The sequence below is a fragment of the Parasteatoda tepidariorum genome, chromosome 6 (genome assembly GCF_043381705.1).
Source record: "Parasteatoda tepidariorum isolate YZ-2023 chromosome 6, CAS_Ptep_4.0, whole genome shotgun sequence".
NCBI classification, from domain to species: domain Eukaryota; kingdom Metazoa; phylum Arthropoda; class Arachnida; order Araneae; family Theridiidae; genus Parasteatoda; species Parasteatoda tepidariorum.
In genome coordinates this window covers 72,685,177-72,705,788 of record NC_092209.1, presented here as the reverse complement: position 1 = coordinate 72,705,788, position 20,612 = coordinate 72,685,177, and the positions used below count along the sequence as shown (strand labels likewise).

The 20,612-nt window shown below is 27.8% G+C and overlaps 2 protein-coding genes across 4 annotated transcripts; one reads left to right on the top strand and one right to left on the bottom strand.

The window, feature by feature from the left end:
- Positions 1 to 2,773: 2,773 nt before the first annotated feature.
- On the bottom strand, positions 2,774 to 8,546 carry LOC107454099 (uncharacterized). The gene is made up of 4 exons (XM_016071157.3): positions 7,834 to 8,546; positions 7,505 to 7,595; positions 7,065 to 7,203; positions 2,774 to 3,429 (listed from the first exon to the last, which is right to left on the bottom strand). The coding sequence occupies exons 1-4, from the start codon at positions 7,860 to 7,862 to the stop codon at positions 3,134 to 3,136; spliced, it is 555 nt and encodes a 184-aa protein (XP_015926643.2). The 5' UTR covers positions 7,863 to 8,546; the 3' UTR covers positions 2,774 to 3,133.
- A 178-nt stretch (positions 8,547 to 8,724) lies between these two features.
- Positions 8,725 to 18,311, top strand: LOC107454100 (mitochondrial single stranded DNA-binding protein). Of its 3 annotated transcripts, none has more exons than XM_016071159.4 (6): positions 8,725 to 8,781; positions 10,965 to 11,040; positions 12,637 to 12,756; positions 15,658 to 15,745; positions 16,622 to 16,710; positions 18,081 to 18,311. In XM_016071159.4, exons 1-6 carry the CDS (start codon positions 8,779 to 8,781, stop codon positions 18,155 to 18,157), a joined length of 453 nt encoding a protein of 150 aa, XP_015926645.2. In that variant the 5' UTR covers positions 8,725 to 8,778; the 3' UTR covers positions 18,158 to 18,311. The 3 variants fall into 3 exon arrangements, with proteins under 3 accessions (XP_015926645.2, XP_015926644.2, XP_042895888.1); XM_016071158.3 differs by having other exon boundaries at positions 8,772 to 9,062; XM_043039954.2 differs by lacking the exon at positions 8,725 to 8,781 and adding an exon at positions 9,069 to 10,198.
- The last annotated feature ends 2,301 nt before the right edge of the window (positions 18,312 to 20,612 follow it).

The following is a 20,612-nucleotide window of genomic DNA, read 5'->3' as shown; positions in this document are numbered from 1 at the left end:
TGGATTCTTACTTATGTACGACCTTTAAATTTTGTGGGATCAAGAGTCATAGTGCTTTCTCTAAATATAAATGGCATTACCAGGTTATAACTCTTGATCCCACAAACACTGGAAAGCTAAATATAGCGTAGGGTTGAGTGGTGCCCACAAAATTCCAAGATCATACACAAGTCCAAAAAAAGTTTCTTAGAGAACGTGATAGGCATTACACACACTTCATTATAGCATTGAAGCAAAGGAATAAGCAGCCACGATTAAATAGGAAATCACTCAAGGGTAAAATAGTGCCACACAGCCGCAGCAAAACAACCGTGAGGATAAGAGTAAAAATTAGTTATAGGCACATTCTTTCGAATATACTGCTGTGAAATTTAAAATGCCATTAAGCCGTTTATAATTTTCAGCAAGCTTTATCATACTTTCAATCTAAATTCCAACAACTGTGCCAGAAGAGTAATTCAAATTAGTCTATATATGTAACCAAAACCAGAGATTCAGCACTTATGCTTGTCTTTTTTGTGGAGTCTTAGATAACTTAACTTTCACATAGTGGGCTCTGAAACGATTGACTGGACTAGCATCAATTGTTACATCATTTGTAACGAATTTACGCTCCTTTCCAATCTATCTGCTACACCACATTTCAGGATTTTAAGGCAAATTTTTGATGTGAGGGGCCTTTACAAAGCTAAATTCAATGACAATTTGAGGGTTTTTAATCGAATTTTGAAATAAGTCCTCGCAGAAGATTTGAAGAAAAAAAATTTTTTTTAATGTGCTTATAGATAGACCACTTGTCTGGTATTAAATTAACTTTAAAAGAAGTTGAATAATGAGACACCCTATTGTACATCTGAACTCCTGATTAACCACAGAAATGAATGGCCCATGAAGCATGGATAATACATAAAACACTTTTTAAATGAATTTAGTATCTATTTAATAATCAGTTTTCTTTTAGATATGTTTTATTTCTGTATGAAAAAGCCCGTCAACTTTTTTGCTCCTTGGTGTCGGAAAAGCAAAAGGCTAAAATAAAAGAGCACAGACTTCATACACTATTGAAAAAGAAAGAATGCACAAAACAAGGTTCGAAAACTGAATTAGTTATCATAGAGTTGCTGCGCATACACAATCTTAAGAAACTTATCCCTAACATAACTAAAAATAAACAACTGGTGAATATTCTGAAATCCTGCAAATGGGCCTTAAATTATTCAAAGTCCTGCTTTTTTCTTCAGGGGTGCTGCATAGGGACCAATCTCATTTATTAGTTATCAATTTTATAACTGTTAACAGCTCCAATAATGTGTTACTTGTTTACTAAACAAATAAATGATTGTAGCCAGACGAAAGAAAGACAAAAAAAACAATTTCTTGTTATAAATGCCATTGCTTAGAAAAAAATTAGTTAAATTCTGAAATCACAGAAGTTAAGGAGAAATGATTTTATTGTTTGAAAGAATGCCATAATCTTTAAGGAACAGGATAAAAACATTTTTTAAAACAAGACTGAATGAGGTTTCTGTTAAAAATTCCGATATTTGGAATATCTGGATTTGTAACAAAGTTATGAAATCGATAGAAGTACATACTAAAAGTTGAATTTTATTCATGCACAAGGATAGTTTTCTTAACTATACCATGTTAACCAAGTCCAATTTCAAGGAAAAACAAGCAATACTAATATCTAAGCACCGTAAATCATTCCACTTCACTTAATATTTTTAATTTATTGCAATTTTTTTAGGAAAATTTTAATAGGATAAAAACACAATTATGTTTTAAGAGATTTACTATCTCCAATCCAATGTTTTTAATATTAATCATCTGCAAAACATAATTTTAAAAAAAGTCAAAAGCTATTTTTCAAAGGTATCAACAGTCCTATGGCCAGAAAATTGATAGAGCTCCTTAATTATCAAATACTGATTAATCATTTATAGGTATTTGTGATACTTCTTTATCTAATTTTATTTTAATAAGACATTAACAAAAAGTTTGGGATTCTTTGAGATTAATATTTATGCAACAATTTGCTTATCCTTAGCTTGCATTACAACAATATATTATAGTTATGAGATATTTTAACTTTCTTGTTAGGAGCAAATCTTGCATTCTTATTCAGCACTCCGAAACAAACATTCACACACATCCCTTGTCTCTGTAAAAGGCACTACCCTCAATGCATGGCTCAATGATGAGAGAAATTTAATATTCCAGTGATAAAAGAACTGAAAAAATTGTTTCTATTAAGTATAATGATGCTGAAAATTTAAGGACTTTCAATATCAACAAGAACAGAGAGTTAATTTTTTCAGCACTTTGGCTCTCGTCTGGGTCCCAGTGACAATTTAAGAAACTATAATGTTTCGATTTTTAATCTCAACTCCAGACAGTTTCCAGGGCTGCTTAAAAGGCCCTTCTAAGCATTGCAATCTAAATTAATAAAGAAGGGGCTCCACAAAGACGAAATAAGTCTAAAATGCCGCATCTTCTAACTTAAAAATAAAGTATTTCAAAATATTGTGCATATCAAAAATGATAGTACTCAATAAATTTTAGCCTAACCAGTTGTCCAGACTACCCTGTTAAGTATGATTTAATCAGATAAAAAGTACCTCTATATATCAAAATAGAATAAAAAACTTCAATGCAAAACTAAAGTTAATTGAATAAATTATTAACATTACAAAAAGATTAACATTAGCTATTAAAAATTAAGATCACATGAATCGGCAACAAACAAAAGTGAGAATAAATGACAGACAACTTTAACAATGAATTATTTAATTACTAAATGACGGAAGACAATGATACATATGATGATATTGAAATGAAAATGACATTGTTCCACGTGAAAAATTATCCTTGCTGGCATATTTTACAAAATTAGTTAACACGTTAAAAAAATTAATGAGAAATGTGACAGTATGAAAAAAACATCACTGAAGAAATTGTATCAAAACGGAATATAATAAAAAGGATTGCAAAATAAATGCATAAATTGAAAATTCGTGAAATAGTTCAGACTGTGCACAACCCAAAGCATATGCTTTTCTTGAACCAAAATCAGCAGATTCATCTACAAAATAAACTTACACTGTAAAATGTACACACAATGTTAACCTGCTTATGCACTAGCTTCAACAGCTGGCACAGCTTCTTCAATTGGCTTTTCAGCTTCTTTTTCAACATTTTCATCTAATTTCTTCTTTTTAGGACTAGTTTCAACAGCGTCTTTCTCATCCTCTGCTTTTCGTTTCACTCCATTTTCTTCTGAGGCAACTTCCATTTTCTCTTTACCATTTGCCTCTTCCGATGGTTTTTCAGCTTCGGCAGGCTTCTCTTCCTCTTTTGTTTCTTCAACAACCTCTTCTTTCTTTTCTTCAGCTTCTTTTTCTTCCACCTTTTCTTCTACTGGTGCAGCTTAAAAAAAATAAAAAAGAGATTGAGCAAGTGACATTTGAATGCACAAGTGCTTAGCAAGCATTTTCAAATATCCATATTAAAAATTTGGAATTTTCTCTTTTTTTTTTACATTAGACAGGTGGCAAGCCAATAACATAGTAATAAAATTAAGCCTCATTTTAAGTAAATGTAAAAAAAACACATTTATTAATATTCTACTTTTTAACAGTCTTAGATGGCTAACTAAGTTGGATTGGAACAAAATTTTATGACCTAGCCTCCTAATGTTTACATAATAGCTAAGTATTACCCTTGATGCAGATTCCACGATTTTTTATTCATAACAAAATTGGTGAAGTCTGCATGACTAGTGAGGCTAAAGAGTTATTTCTGAAGACCAAAAAATTTAATGTGTCACTTCAGGTAGCTAATATAAAAAATACTTACTAATTAACCACATTATACAACACAATATATAATGCTTAGTTCACAATTTTTAACTATCAGGCATGAAAGTGGCCAAAAATAAAAAATTTTGAACTTTTACAAAGCAGGTCACTGGGAGGACGGGGGGGGGGGGCTCTATATGATACTGAGATTTATAAAAGCAACTTTTAACTATGCTGGGAGTATAAGTAGCAGAAGCATTTAGACAGTTAACTTCAAATTTTTCTTAAATAGAATTTTAAACTTTTGACTACCATATCAAAAAAAAATTAAGCAATTATAGGAAGACTCAACTATTAAATTACTTACTAATGAAAAATATACCACATCTTCACAGTAACTATGGATTTTAAAACCGCGTGAATCTGAAACGAGATATTGAATTTTAAAATCGCGTGAATCCGAAACGAGATATTGAATTTCAAAATTGCACGAATCTGAATCGTGCGGTTAGATTTTAAAATAGTGTAAATATGAATCGCGATTTTGGATTTTAAAATAGTGTAAATATGAATCGCGATTTTGAATTTTAAAATAGTGTAAATATGAATCGCGATTTTGATTTTAAAACTGTGTGAATATGAATCGTGCGGTTGGATTTTAAAATCGCGCGAATATGAATCGCGATATTGGATTTTAAAATCGTGGTTAGGGATTTTTAAATTGCATGAATATGAATCGCGATTTTAGCAGATTCCGGCAATATTTAAAATTCCCAATATTTAAAATTCTGAAAATCAGCCAAACAAAAGAAATCAAATATCGGTGGTCAGAAACGAAACCCTTAGACTCCTTTCCACTCTATAGCGGAAGTCGCAGTAATCCGACTATCGTTCGGGCGACTTGAGTTCTTTAATTGGACTCCTCAAAAATTTTAGTTTTTGGAACATGGTCGAAAAATTTAAAAATTGGGAGAAAAAAGCGGATTTACGCTTTTTCGCAGAAGTCTTTCATCCCTAAACCATGTTGACCACTTCTTTTTTTTTTTTTTTTTTAAATTTTGTCAATTTGAGTATTTTTACTTCTGCATTTCCACAAGGAATTCAGAATACTAATATTTTAATAAAATGCCATTGCAACATGAGAAATTCAAAAAGCAGACTGAAATTTAAGGCTACTGTTTGTAATATAGTTTTAAATTTTCTGGGTGGGTTTTTAGGAAAAGGAAATGATCAGATTTAAAATTCAGAAAACTTCTAATAGTTCAAGATATATCAGAGGTATTTTAAATTTTAAGCTTAACTATTATGGTTTTGTCTTAATTTCTGTTCAAACCATAAATTTTCTGTAAAAACAATAAATTACAATTTATATTACTAATACACATTCTACTGATTTCATACTTTCATTTAGTAAGTCTTGTAATTCTTTATTTTATTAGAATTTTAAAATGAACTTTCATATATTCAATGGTACAATAAAAACTCTTCCTCCCAGCATATCAATTCTAAGCTTAAAAAAAAGGGAAAAAAACTAATAAAAATTTTAATTACCATAAACTTGTAAAAAATCTCATGTTAGTGTATTTAGACAAGTAAAAAATCTATTCTCCAAAATCCCAAAAAGGAAATTAGTTAACTCTCCAATTAAAAATTAAATAATAAGACTCACATTAATCGGAGGTTGATCTAGACATTCTGTTAAAGGTCCTGATTTTGTAAAATTGTGAAAAAACTATTCCTAATTAGTGAACATAAAATAAGCGTTAAGTCACATTCTTTCAACCAGGTTCCGGCTTTTGTGAATTTTTGCAAATAGTGCCCTGCTATTGCAAAAGTTGCTAAAAACCTTTTCAAGCAATTTTTAAATTATAAATAGATACAAGATTCTGCAAATATTTGGTATTTAGCCTTTACTGCTCAACACAGAATTTTCTTTTCGGACAAATAATGGAAACATAATTGTTCACATTTTTAATTATTTCAATTGACGTGTTTTAAATAACACAACTTAGTAATCACTTTTAATGTGTCACGCATTAAGTAAACTTGAGCAATTCTTAAACTTATTAATTTTATTTAAAAAATTGTCAGAAATTAACTTTTATTTACATAATATTCAATTTAATCAATTTCATGAACATATAAATTGATCAATTGTTTATTTTCAAAAAAAAATTATGATTTAGTATTAATAAGAATGTACACAATATTTGTAAAAGTAGAAATATTTTCTTAGAATACTACATTAGGAATCTAAACTTAGGGAAACTTAGTTTGGCTTATACCACCTTTCTCTTCCCCCCCCCCAGGAAAGGTTTATTTCATTAACAAAACAATAAAGACAAATTTTTTTTCAAAGGGTCCACATTTATGAAAGGATATTTTGTGAAGATTTCTTCTAAAAATGGATAGTTATTTTTGCCAAGATATTAGAGCAGGAAAGTTACTACGCAACATTGAACAAATAGGTTTAAGTTTTAGAGCTTAGGCTTTAGAACATAAATGACACCTTAGGGTTTGTTTTCTTATTGCTCTTTTTTTAAACACTTTTGACCTGCTGCCCAGAAGTTGCAATTATTCTACTACAGAACACCATATAGAAGAAATTCAAGCAAAAAGCTTAAATTAGCTAATGCACTCCACTTTATCAACTTATTTAATGTGTTCTATCTATAAAATATGCAACCAGATAATGATTTGTAAATACTACATAACTGAATCAAAAACAAGGAGTTCCAAGATATTTTTAATCCAAAAATATGAAGTCATTACAGTTTAAATATTAATAGCCTAAAATTAACAGTAAGTATCGTGCTATCAGTTGTTAGAAAAATATTTCAAATTCAGCATGAACTTTTAACTTAACAGAATACTTAACTACCAATAAAATCATAAAAGTAAAAGTTAAGTTTCAATTATTAAGTTTAACAAGCAGCAGAGGAAGTGAAACAACTAACACTGAACTAACTCACAAACCTTAAAAAGTTTGTCATAATTATGGAAATTTCTGATAATAATAACTTAATAACATGTAAGAATAATCTTGATAAGAATTTAATTTTTGTGATACCATTTTCACTCAGTCCAAAAGGATTTAACAATAGAGCTGGCTTAAAAATAAAAAAAAATTGAGGCTAAGCAGGATAATTAAATAGATTTAATCAATTCAACAATGGAACAATATTGTAATATAATAACACCTATAGATCTAATATTTAAAATATATAAATTTTAAAGCTAAAAAGAATTCTCTTTTAAACATACCACCATTTTCTGTTACTTTTTCCTCCTCTACAGCCTCTGCTTCGGAATTATCATGAGCCTCTCCATTTTCTTCTTTTTCAACAACAGAATCGCTGGAATCTGCTTCAGCTTTCACATCATTTTTTTCAACTTCTTCAACCTTTAAAAAGATTATAAGAATTGAATAAAATGTCTCGTGACATAATAGTAAAGCATTAGTGAAAAAAAAATAAACCACTATATATGTGGAAACTAAATACTTTGCTATGAATAGAAATAAAATTTAAGTTTTAATTAATTAGGTTAATATAAACTGCTTATGAAAGTTAATTTATTAAAAGTTCGAATATTCACAACTTTAATTTGAAGTATTCCTTACAAGCATTGCACTAACTACTTTAATAAAAACTAATGACATTCGATTAGTAAAACAAGCGAGACAAGAACAATAAGTAGCTCACCTTTTTGTCTGCTTTAAGGCTTTCTTCGACAGGCGCATCAGTTTTAAGTTCCTTCTTTGGAGATTCTTTAACTTCGGCAGCAACTTCAGCACTGAAAATAAAACGAATCTTGATGATTTAGAATGTTTTAAACTCAGGAACGCTCAGCTCACATAAATATGAAGTAGCATGTGCTACTCAAATAAATATGTGTAGCATATTAATGATATGGCACCTAAAATATTCTATAAGTTTAAATCTAAAATGAAAACAACTATTTGAAAAGATGTTTAACAAAGAAAGAACGACGATGCGGAAAATAAAAATTTAAAATCGAAAACGAGTCTTACCTGCTTGTTCTAGAACGAGTAGCCGGCATTTTAAATTAAGTTAGTTTATAGCTAAATAGCAGAATTAATAAATAGATGAGAATAAGTTAATGCTTCTTGAGATTATGAAGCAATATATTAAATTTAAGTATATCAATAAATAAATATACAAATTAGAAGGAAATTAGTAGAATGCAGCTACGCGCAAACGAAACCGTGCGTGGATTAGAACGAAATGGCGGTAATAGTACCGGCAACAATGTATTTATATAGTATTACCATGTGACTGATTTTAACCAATAAGATGCTAGCATTATCTACCTGTTCCAATGGTGTTGCTTTTACAGTTCCCGCTTTATATTCTACCTTATGCCAGAAATTAGAATGAATCGCTCTTTTTATTAAAAAATAAATAAATGCTACATATTTTTTTTCATGTCTCTTGAACAAATCAAATTATTTGTTTTAAGCAGGGAGAATTATCGAGAAAAATTCGCTCGGTTTTCAATGTTTTTGTATTCAAAATTAATTACATAAATTAATTTAAAAAATAAATTTTGCTTTGAGGGAAATTGCTTTTTGTTGATACAATGAATGTTAATTGTTATACATTTGACGAGTCATTTACATCGAAATATATTAAATTTATGAATTAACAAAAAAATAATAATGAAATTTTTGCTGTTAGAAAAATAAAACGAGATCAATAAGAAAATATAACCATGTGTTGAACTACTTTTTAGGAACAAAAAGTTCTTGCAACCCTGTAATTCGATAACTTCGTTTCAGTTCTTTGTTGTATTGTATGCTATAAGTTAATGTTTTAAATTATCTATGATTCTTAAAATAAAATATTTATCTTGTTTTATTGTATAATTTTCTTGACATTCAAATTATTATAATTCATTGGAGAGTTTTTCTCCCTTCAGAAAGTTGAAAATGTGTTAACGTCAAACTGTAGTGTGAATGGTACAGTTCGTTCCGAATTTTGTGTTGAATCAGTTTTATATTCAGATATTCTATTTATGAACGAATATTTTGATACCACAGTCACACCATTTCGAACTGTTTATAATCAACTTCAAAATTTGGAACTTCTTGTATTTTGCTCAATTTCGCTAATGAATTTCGAATAATTACTTTTGATTTTAAGTAATAATTAAACTAAAGTATTTGGTTTTTCTTACAAAATGAGTGCCTTAAAAGTTTCATTCAGTATTTTAAGAAGTAATGTTTTACGAAAGGCTTCTGTGAGTATAGTTTTCATTTTTACGCGCGTTCGATAAGGTTTATTGTAATTAGCAATGTAAAACGTTGTTAAAAGAAAAATCAAAAACATTTATACTGTTCTAAAACTTGCAAAATGAAAAAAAAAGAGTTAGAAATGACTAAAGGTTTATTCTGTAGAAAGTAAAGTTGCTGTTTCATGATGATATTTACAAAAAAAAATATTTTACTTTCTTTAGTAAATTGTACTAATTATCATACCTAGACTGGGAAATTCCTTTTTGTGATTTTCCTACAGAATTGTTTATTAGAATTATGAATAATCAAAGATTGATATAAATATAAGTTTAAATTAATTTACTTGTGTTATAAAAGTTTAAAACAAGAAAATTTAAAGTGAGGACCAAGGAGCCCATGACAGTTCTATGTCACATTGCATGTGACATAAAAGAATTGGAATTGTCAAAGATTGATATAAATATAAGTTTAAATTAATTTACTTGTTATAAAAGTTTAAAACACTTCATAATGAAACAACAAGTAAATTTAAAGTGGCAACCAGGGAGCCCATGACAGTTCTATGTGACATGCAATAGGCCTTGCCTATTGCATGTGACATAAAAGAATTTGAAAAAAATTCTCTTCCAGGTACAAAAGCTTTACATCTGAAATCCTACATACTATAACTGTGGATGATAGTTATTAGTAGCTGGGCATCTGACAAAATTTTGGAAAAACTGAAGAGCTTTGTCAGCAGTTCATCAGCTGGTTACTTATTTGACCATGATAGACTTTTATTTCTGCTACATTCAATTCATATAAATAAAAACACATAGAAAAAAAAGAATGATAAAAATCAATTTGTACTGCAGACATGTACTTGCAGATTTGGTTATGCTCTAACATGTTTAAATAGAGAGACACAAATTGAAGTATAATGTCAAGGCCAAGATTAACCTAGCAGAATGAGTGTAAAAGTGTGGATATTATTTTTACTGTATAAGTTAGCTAAATGGCAAAGACCTATATTTTTTTTCACTTTAGTGCAGATTCAAAAAGGAACAAATAAATATATAAAATTAGGCAATATAATTACACTTGCAAGAAACAAATTATTATGACAATATAGAAAAAGAAGATTGAAATGTTTAATTATTCCGTAAGTTGACTTTATTACTAGATACTCACAAACAGAATTTGCAATACGAATTGTCACAGTGTCAGGTTGAACTTGTTACAACCTGACACTCTGAAAAAGACTCTGGATTAGCTCATTAGTTTACTGTTTTGTTACAGAACAAAACTAAAAAGAAAAAAAAAACTTTTTTTTTTATCTTTATTAATATCTGATACTGTTATCTTTATTAATATCTGAGACTTTTGTACGACAGTTATGTCTCGTTTGTCATGAGTTGTAATCTTGGTACATTTCTGTTCATTTTTCTTAGTACTTTGAAAAACATTTTGATGGAGACATTTTTCTTATTTGTCACATAATGGATTAGTACTCTTGGGAAAACTCTTTTGTTATTTAATGATGTCATATTCACTAACTATATCAGAGTAAAATTAGTTTGAATAAAAAAAAAAAAGAATTTTGTAAAAGTAAGGATTTTTTTTCCATAAAATAAAAGATCTAAATATTTTTTATTAAACTAACATTTTATTTTTGTAATGTATGTAAATATCTGTGTTATAAATATATGCAATGTATGTAAAAGAAAGTTCTGCAAAATTTAATCTAAACAAATTTTTTTATTTCAAATTTTGCTCAGCTTAACTATTGGTTGTTTTCCAAATAATTTTTAAATTATAAATGCTGAATTTAAACTTTGAAATTAAGAACCCTTTTATACCGGCAGATTTCATCAATGATTGAAACATTTTTTCTTCATTGTTTTTAATTTTTATTTATTTTTTTAAAGAAACCTCTATCGGCGATGACTGCTGTTCGCAAGTTTAATGATGATCAAACGTCACCTAGAGTACCACTTGAAAAAAGTATGATTTATTACCTGTAAATTACTGCTCTTTATTTCTGTATATATCCTGAATAAAGTTTTGCATATATTTAAGATTGTATTTTTTTTAAAAGGTCTCTTTATAAATATGAATGATTGAAGTCTTTGCTATGAAATTTAAAGATTTTTAAACCCTCTTGTAGCTTTTTTTTTACCTACGACAAACTTAGTTTTAGTTAATTAAAGAAACATTTTGTTCCCGCAGGCATTTCTATATTGTAATGCTGAAAATTATTTATGTAAAATAATTTAAAGGTTAATATTTTTTTAGCTCTTTAATAGTACGTAATTTGTTTAGTAAATAATATAAATTCTACTAAAATAAATGATCTCTGTTTTTATTTTTAGTCATTTTTCATTTGGGGGGCTTGTAAAAAAATGCCAAGCTATTATCGATGCCAATGAGATGTAATTAATTGTGGTAATAGGTAATTAATATACTTGGTGCATTTTTTTATAACCTCCTTAAAGGAAACAGTATCTTTTTCTTTTTTTTTTTTACAGATTTAACTTTTGTGTATGCCCAATATTAAAACCCAGGAGTATAAGTTAATCTCATTAGTTTTTATTAGAATGTGGGGAATTTTTGGTATGTCAGGTGAATAGGTCGACCACTGAAAAGAACAAAATATGAGCCTACAAAATTGTCTCAAGCTAAAAAAATTATTTCTCTTAAAAAAAATGCAAAGTTTTCTCCCTTACAATCAATCTTGAAAACGCAATGCATCATATATCCAATGATACTAGACTCGTGGCAAGAATTCAAATTTTAGTATGAAATCTGTTAAAGAAATTTGAATTTCAAATTCTTTGGATAGAGAAGTGCAGGTGATTTTGGAAAACTTATCAGATGAGGTGGAATCCATTGCAGAGAGTATGATGACGCTGCAAACTTTCGGAAACAGACTAAGATAATGTTCTTGAATCTTTAAATTTGTATCTTTATGATTTGTTTTAAAAGTTTTCCTTGAGTTATATTTTTTTAAACACTCTTGAATAAATTATTTTTAACTTTAAATATTCGTAATTTTTTTTCTGAGCGTTATTTCAAGAATTCCAATAAAATATATGTATAAATTATATGTAAAGAAAATAAAAAGTAATTGTATATAACTCATTAAAAATTTGTATTCAGAGTTATGCATATCTATCTCATTGTTTATAGTGCATCAACTTTACATAATCGGAAAATATCCATCTTTATTACCAGTGTATAAGTCAACCTCCTAATTTTCAGAAAATTTTTAGGGCTTTAAAAGTTGTTTTATACATCTGGATACATGGTATTAATGTCTTATTTCGATACTGCGATTATCATTTGTATCTTGAAATTTAATAAACTATTTATCAACTGTGATGAAAAACAATTTTTTCGAATAGGTATAGTTTACTGCCTGATTTCATGATCTAATTAGTTTTTAGCAGTTATTAATTAGTTTAATTCAGTTTTGTTTGTCTTGCAATAATTATAAATAAATCATAGTGTATGAAATTTTAATTGTAACCAAAATTGTTTAAAGTTTTATGTTTTTTCCTCTAAATTGATGGGTATTAATCATTTCCTCTAATTTTATAGGTATTAATCATGTAACTTTGCTTGGAAGAGTGGGCACAAATCCACAAGCTAGAGGATCTGAAGCTAAACCAGTTGTAATTTTTACTTTAGCAACAAATACAAATTACAAGTATGATTCAGGTTTGAACACATTTAAAATATCTCTTAATTTTTCGATATCGTAATAGGTTGCATTATTAATTTTATTCAGTAAATGTGTATTATAGTGCTACTTTGAGGAAAACTCCTCCAGACTAAAAGTCAGGGGTTGTCTGCTGCTATGGTAACAAGCAAGAGCACATCTCTAATGGGGATGAAAAGAAGGTGACAATTGGTTTACTCATACCTACCTATGTCAAGATAAGACAAAACTATTCACCCCATACCTCTATTCGAAGCGACTTTTCATTGTTACCATAGTAACCGCCACGATGCAAGACAGGTGTCTGGAGGAGTTCTCCTGAAAGCCGCACTATAAGTGATCCTGTTTATTTGGAGTCATAAAAAATTTTTACGCTACCATCTATATTTTTATCTGTTACATATCAAAAGTGGTAACAGCTTAGTCAAAGATGTTTTTTTTTAAGAAAACATTAATAAATAGAATTAAAAAGATTTCTGTCTTGATATCCATGCCAAAATAAATGCCAAGCATTGGTAACTTCCTAACAACAGCCCTTGAATAACTAAATAATATCCCGTAAGAGGACCAATTCAAGGTATAACCATAGCCACTTCCTTGGCAAATGTAATTGAGGAAAAAAAATTAATTTTTTATTGGTAAAAATCCTTTTTGTGCCTATTGTAAATCCTATTGTTGTTAGCACAAACAGATACTGGTACGAAAATATTTCCATAGAATACTTTACCCTAAAACATAATCAGAAATTTTAAATGAAAAATTAAATTGGGAAACCTGTTTGTTGTTATCTTTGCGAAATTCTAAATTATGTTAATTTCGCTGCTTGTGTTCAATTCAATGGCACTGTAGAACCGTGGTTATCCAAAGTATATTTGACTAAACCTTCTTCAGATAATCTGCATCTTTTAGCATAAGTCCATAGTTACCCATTTATTAAGTCAAAAGCAAGAGTAATTGTTCTAACCTACCACGAGTCTTGTTAGATGTTTATTGTATTTTAAAAAATTTTAAATATTTTGTTTTTTATTTAAAAATAAAAAAACATTTACATCCTTGCAAAATTATGGTTCATTAATCATTGCTATTTTTAGTATAAATAGAAGAATACACTTGTGTAGAATTATTAGTGTAGAAATTATTTCTTATTTAGGCACAATACCTATGCAATTTTTACAAATCTAAAATTCCAAACAAAGCCAACTTTTATATATCTATACATACAGAGATGCCAACTTGCTCTGCTTTGTAAAGAATTATTTTCTACTGGTAACAAAATTTATTCTTTTACGTTGACACATGGTGTCACTTTTAAAGAGTGGGTGTAGTTATACTTTTTCTACAAATTTTACTATTTAATTTACTGCCAATTTATTAAAACTTTTACAGAAAGTGACGCAGTTGGCATCCCTGTACAAATGCCCTGAGGCGAAGTAATTCTTAGCTTTATGCTGTGGTAGAGCCACCCTAGCATTGAAGTATCGGTTGGATGCTATTTCCTGTTTCTGATTTTCATGTATTTTCCTGTTGTTGTATTCTTTTCAGTATCATATAGGTAATAATTTGTTTTATTTTTTTTCAAATATTCTTCCAGTCGTAACATTAGCAGCTTGGTGCTGCTGTGACTTGAAATTATATATATTTTACTTTTTTTCTTATCAATTTTCATTCCTAATGTATTTTGTATCTTAAATAGAATGTTAAATGTTTGCATTTACATATTTAGTATTTATGTATTTATTGCGTCAATTTTTCATGTTTGCTCTTCAACTGTAATACATAACTTATAATGCTAAGTTTTAAGATTTTTATTTACCAACAAGAATATTGTAATAGATTAAAAATTATTAAATCCTGTGAAAATTTATTCTTAAATTCTTCTCTTTATTCGAATTTTCTGCATGAAAATGTTAATTTTTTTCAAATATGGTTAATAAAATGTGATGTAACATAAATAATTTTCTATTTAGAATATCTTTTATCTTTTTTTTTTCTTATGAAGCTAAATTAAACTTATGAAGAAGAAGAATTTGTTCCAGGGAAATAGCACTTGAAAAAATTTATTGATAAAAATTATTACTATCTTTGGTCCAGTTAATCTACTGTGCAATGATGACATACAATTATATTGAATATCATAAATTGTTTTTAAGAAAAATTAAATGCAATTATTAAAAATGTTAGAAATAGCTCTAAAAGTGGAAAAGTGCATCGGAAAGTCCCACAGGACACCTCTATCCTTTCAGAAATCATAACTTCTACTGTCATGTGTTCATTAGAATATTTTTTACCTTGGAAAGTTGAGGAATTCATGTATTGAATATTGAGTGATTTACATTATTGCAAAGGCTCCATTTTTTAGCCTTATGTATACAAATGTATTGGTGGAAAAGTAAGGGAGAGAAAAAATTAATTGAAAAAATCATCAACCATATTTGGTTTTTGTTTCCTATGCTAATGTGAGGAAATTTCTAAAAATAGATTTTATTCTGAATTTTTTTCAATTCAAAGTTGTGGTGTTAAGAGTTTACCAATTATATTATTTATTAAAAAAGGATTAAAATATCATAATTTAGTTTTTGCATGTTGGGTAATATGCTATGTGTATTCCAGCATGACAAACCCTATTTATTAGGAATGTACCAAGTATCAAAATTGTGATCACAGCATACATTATTCTGAACTAGATAGTATTAATTAGAAACCACAGAGTCAAGTAAAAACATCATAACTTCATAAATATGTGTATTATTTTATGATTAAGTCCTTATTTAACTATACTTATTATTTGCTTGAATATGGGATACACAAATAAATGAAGATAAAGATAATTTTATCAACTACTTTCATATATTTAGTAACATTTTTGTTTCATTTGCTTGTTCTTTATATTCACATTTTAGGTGAATTTCAACAGAAAACAGACTGGCATCGAATTACTGTTTTTAAACCACATCTGAGAGATACTGTTATGGAATACTTAAGAAAAGGGTAATTATTAACTTTTCAAAATATATTCTACTATTGAAATTAGTGATGTTATGAAATAATGTTTTGTTAAACAACCATTTTCTGTTAAGTATCTTTATATGTTAAGGCTTTATTTGTCTGCAATTATTCCAAATATAAATTTTTCAGTCTATAATTTAATTAGAGAAAAAGTTAATTATCCAAGGATCTAACATTAAATTTCAAGGGTAATGTATTTTAATTTTGATTTGTGGTCATTACTGCAAATAAGAGAATATTAAGATCATTGAAGTTTTATTTACTCCAAACACTGTGTACATTACCTTCCGATTTTTTTTAAAGGTTATTTAATTTTAATTGAAATTTGAAAAACACAATATTATTTTTATACTGCATCAACATTATTTACCACAGGCAAAAAACAAATTCCCTATCAGGTTTGAAATTCTTTATTTTAAACTTCGTAGCTTTGTTATTTAGAACTCAACTCAGAAGAGAACTCGTAGATTAAACTTTAGGGCAAACTCTTACATAAAAGTTTTTTTTTTCAACCGACTCACATTTGTGTGTCATTGCACAATTAGCCTGTTGGGAAGAGAATTCAATTCTAACTTGAGACAATGGCGGCATGACACTGAAACTTAACATAGATTTGTTACATAACCACAGGTGCTAGCTGGCAGTAATATGCAAATCAAGCAGTCATCGTCAGGGTTTGAACCTTAGTCTCCACTATGGGAGGCATGTTTTATACCCATAGCCATCTCAAAATTTCACATGTTGTAGTATTGTAAATTACTATGTACGAAAGACAATTTTGATGTTTAAAACGTTTAATTATTAGTAGTTGTTTTGTTTGTTTTTTTTTTGTAATTTTTTTTTCTTTTTTAAATTTAGAACAAGAGTGTATGTTGAAGGTAGAATTTTGTATGGAGAATTCAGTGATACAAGTGGTGTCATTCATTATACTACAACTATTGTGGCTAGTAAGTTTATTTTGATATTATTAAAAATATTGATATGTATATAATACGATGTAATACTTTTTTTTTGTAGTGACTAAAATGATTTTTAGCTTTTGCAATTATTTTACTAAAAGAAAAATGTTTGATTAAAAGTTTGTATTTAAGGCAACTCAATAGGTTTACTCTGTCATTTGAAAGTTAGCCATAAAATAAGTTCATATTTAACCAACTTAGTGTAAGTAGAAGCAATAATTTGGAAAGAAACTTAATACGAAATAAAAGCAATTATACTTGATTTAAAAAGGGGAAGAAAAAAAAACTCCATTTAATGTAAAGGAACTATAGCAAAAAATAAAGCATAATATTTCATTATTTGGAGTAAACAAGAAATCCATGCATTTTTCGAGAGTCAGTATTTCACAAACATCCTATCAATATTGTCAAGATAATTTGCGCAATTTTCATTTAATTTTATGAAATTACAGCAAAATGAGTTTTTTTTTATTTATGTATTATTTTTTTATTTATTTATTTAGCTTAGAATTTTTAGAAAGGATACAAGGATTAAATTTTTGTGTTCAAATTGTTAATTATAAATTTTTTAAAGTTTGTATAAAATACCTATATTGTCGCGACGTTAATATTAGAATGTTAAGTTTATATCAATTTTAAATTTAAAAAATATATAATTTTCATAAAGTTTAGGTGGATGTCCTTAAATTGGTATTTATTGAATAATGTATAATAAAAACATAAATGAGGAAAAAAAATAGAATAAACAAGTGTATCAGGATCGGCAAATGAAGGGCATAATAAATATTAAGAAAACTATCTAAACTATTGCTAATTTACAAGTTGGGTGGAACCCTTTAGATATTTAAAAACAAGTCAATTAAATTAAAGCTGATGCTTCCCACCTGGCAATTCTATGTTAGACTAGTTTACTTATTTATTTATAATCCAGAATATGGCATTAACTCTCTGGTGGAGAGATTTTAAAATTAAACTTTTTTTATTTTTTACTGTCACATTATCAAATTTAAAACATTCTGTTTTAAAGATGTTAAAAGCTGTTTTGGAAAGCTTTTTTAATGAAGTTCTGAGTTCATGACAGTTATAATGCTTCCATTATTCACTTTAACCTGCTCTAATTTTCTGTTATTTAATTGATTCTATAAATTTCTTTTTCATTCTATTCTGCTTATAAGATGGTTGTGAAAAAATAATATGACTGATGTTATATTATACTAATTTTTCAATTATTTTTAAAATTTCAGTTTTATTATTGTATTTGTAGAGTTTAATTTTTTTTATATCAAGATTTAGGAAATCTAAAATGTCTCTTAAGCAGAATTAAATTTAATAATTCTCATTGTGCTTCCCTTTTTTAGATGATGTCATATTCATTAGTGGATCAAAAAAGAGTGAAATAGAAGATGTTGAAGAAAAAGATGAATCATCCATTTAGCTGTTTTCATATACATTTTGTTGACTCAATTTAAGTACTTCTCAATGGAGAAATTTTACATATTTTTTTGTGAAGCTTTGTGTGAAAAGTATCATCACAAAATACCATTTCTAATGTATTATAAATTAATGTATAATAAAATGTTCAAAATTGAGTTTCAATTGTCTTATTAACTGTGATTTATGAGTGTTTTATTGCTTTGTGAATTGAAAATTAATTTTATTCATTACATGAATAGTTTCACACGTAAAATGTGTTCAGAAAATATTGTATTAAAATATTGTATTAAATTTTTTTTTATTCCATTCTTATTTGTGTTACTTACCACACGTCCCAATTGCTATTTAACATATTTAATATTTAAAAAATAAAAATACATTTAGCATGCAAAAACTAATAACAATCGCTGATTGTTTCTTCTACCAATAAAAATATCTATTCCTCTTAAATGTATATATACTGTCCTCTCTTTTTAATTGAAAAAAAAATCAAAGGAAAGAGTGATTAAAAAAAGTTGAATCAACGCAAAAAGCAATTTAGGAATAAAAACTATATTTCGAAAGTAGTAGGCTTAATAGCTCAATATTCGCTAATAAAAAATTAACCTCCAATTAAACTTGTTTTTCATTGCAAATTATTCGTTTTCTTTTCTATAAAAATGCTGAGAAAAATAGTCAAAAGCATTTTAATAACATAATCAGTTTAGATATAGTCTGTAATTTGATTATTTATAATGCATTTAATTTTTTAATTAAAATGCTTTGAAACTTTTGTTCAATATACCACTAATTTTGGTTTAATAAAAATTTGAATTATTTGCAAAATAAAGACTACAATAATGCTTAGAGAAATCTCTTATTTTGAAGAAAATCTGATAAAATAATATCTAGTTATCAGTTTTCAGGTATCTCAAGAAAAAGGATTTCATTTTGTAATTTCATATGGAAACAATATGTTAATTTGTTTATCATAATGAAATGAACAATTGCCTGAATTTTAAAAATAATCAACTGCACTTAAAAACAGGAATTAAACTTGGAAAACAGTATATTATAAGGAAATATAAGAAGTAAGTAATTTTACTCTTTATAACCTTATATCATAAAAACCAACAGTGTAGATTTTAAACTGTTTTTATGTCTTGAAATAAGTTGTCTTTTTAAAAAAAATTTAACATAAATGTTAAGATACATATCTGTTAACATCTAATCTCTTTTTTTTTATTATTATTATTTTTTCGCATTTGAAATCAACTGAATCAAAAAGCTTATTAAATAAAGATTTCATGAGATAAATAAAATCCCATAGTTATGAAAAAATAGCTATTGATTAAAGCAAAAAAAATGTGAGAAAGCATTTAAAATTCCAATATTTTTTTAACCAATTGTAATTATACGGTAAAAAACTCAATTTTACGAATAAAAATGTTCTTTTCAGCGCATTAAATTTCAGTTCTGTTGTTGCATTTCTACAGAGCACTTCACACATTATTTTTCACTATAAGCTAATAATTTTCGCACTAATCATCAAATGGTGAATATTTTTACTCTTTAGTAATGTCAAGTTTCAAAGTACATACTAAACTTTTTACCCAGCAGAACAAAATGTCACCTAAAGTTGAACATCCAAAACAACTGTGACGCTTAAGTTTTTTTTTTTTTAACATTGCAAAAAATTTATATTAATTAGCAAACTATAGATAAGATGTATCTTTTTAAGCTTATTGTCAGTAGGGCTATTTATCTAGATTCAGTTTATCAGTGTCATATATTTTTTAAAGAAAATAATTTCCTTTTAATTTAAATAATATAAATATTGGTTACGATTCAATATGTGAAACTTCAGGAAAATTTGTGGAATTATATAAGTGTGTAGTAGACAATTAGTGAAGTTTCTATTTCTTTATTTAGAAAATTTGAGTAAGTTCTGAATCTGGCTTTAAAATTTCTATAATAAAGTACTAGTTTTTTTTTTTTTTCAAGCTTAAGTTCTGGGTTTTTAGGACAAGCGCCTTATCTGGGCGTCAGCCGGACGTCAACGTCCCGCTGACGCTAACAAAATACTGGTTTGTTAGCTCAAGGCTTGGTTTCTTAGAACTAGCGCCTTATCTGAGCGTCAGCGGAAAGTTGACAGAGCTGACGCCAAAAAAATACTTTTTTGTTAGCTCAGCGTGCGTGAGCAGTCGGTCCAACGCAGACATATCTCATTGTGCATGCGTTAATAACGTAAACAAATATTTATTTCGAATTTGTATTGATTTTGTTATTGTCGACCAGTGTTTTAGATTGGCTGATTTCAATGTGCTGTTGGATGTTGTCCGCCATTGCTTCTGTGGTTAACGTCACGTTGTAATCCAACTGCAGTTGAGTTGGACGGCAATTGTAGTTCAAGATGAGCGTTCGATGACGTATACTATCAAACTCACAAATGGACCAATCAGAGGTTAGCGCTGATT

What these genes read in the sequence shown, in the direction of transcription:
- LOC107454100 (XM_016071158.3), top strand. Translation starts at nt 9,003, where the DNA reads ATGAGTGCCTTAAAAGTTTCATTCAGTATTTTAAGAAGTAATGTTTTA. An exon ending in AAATTACAAGTATGATTCAG is followed by an intron (nt 12,757 to 15,657) that starts GTTTGAACACAT and finishes TTCACATTTTAG; the next exon opens with GTGAATTTCAACAGAAAACA. An exon ending in TACTACAACTATTGTGGCTA is followed by an intron (nt 16,711 to 18,080) that starts GTAAGTTTATTT and finishes TCCCTTTTTTAG; the next exon opens with ATGATGTCATATTCATTAGT.
- LOC107454099 (XM_016071157.3), bottom strand. Translation starts at nt 7,862, where the DNA reads ATGCCGGCTACTCGTTCTAGAACAAGCAG. An exon ending in ACTCGTTCTAGAACAAGCAG is followed by an intron (nt 7,596 to 7,833) that starts GTAAGACTCGTT and finishes TTTTATTTTCAG; the next exon opens with TGCTGAAGTTGCTGCCGAAG. An exon ending in GCCTTAAAGCAGACAAAAAG is followed by an intron (nt 7,204 to 7,504) that starts GTGAGCTACTTA and finishes ATCTTTTTAAAG; the next exon opens with GTTGAAGAAGTTGAAAAAAA.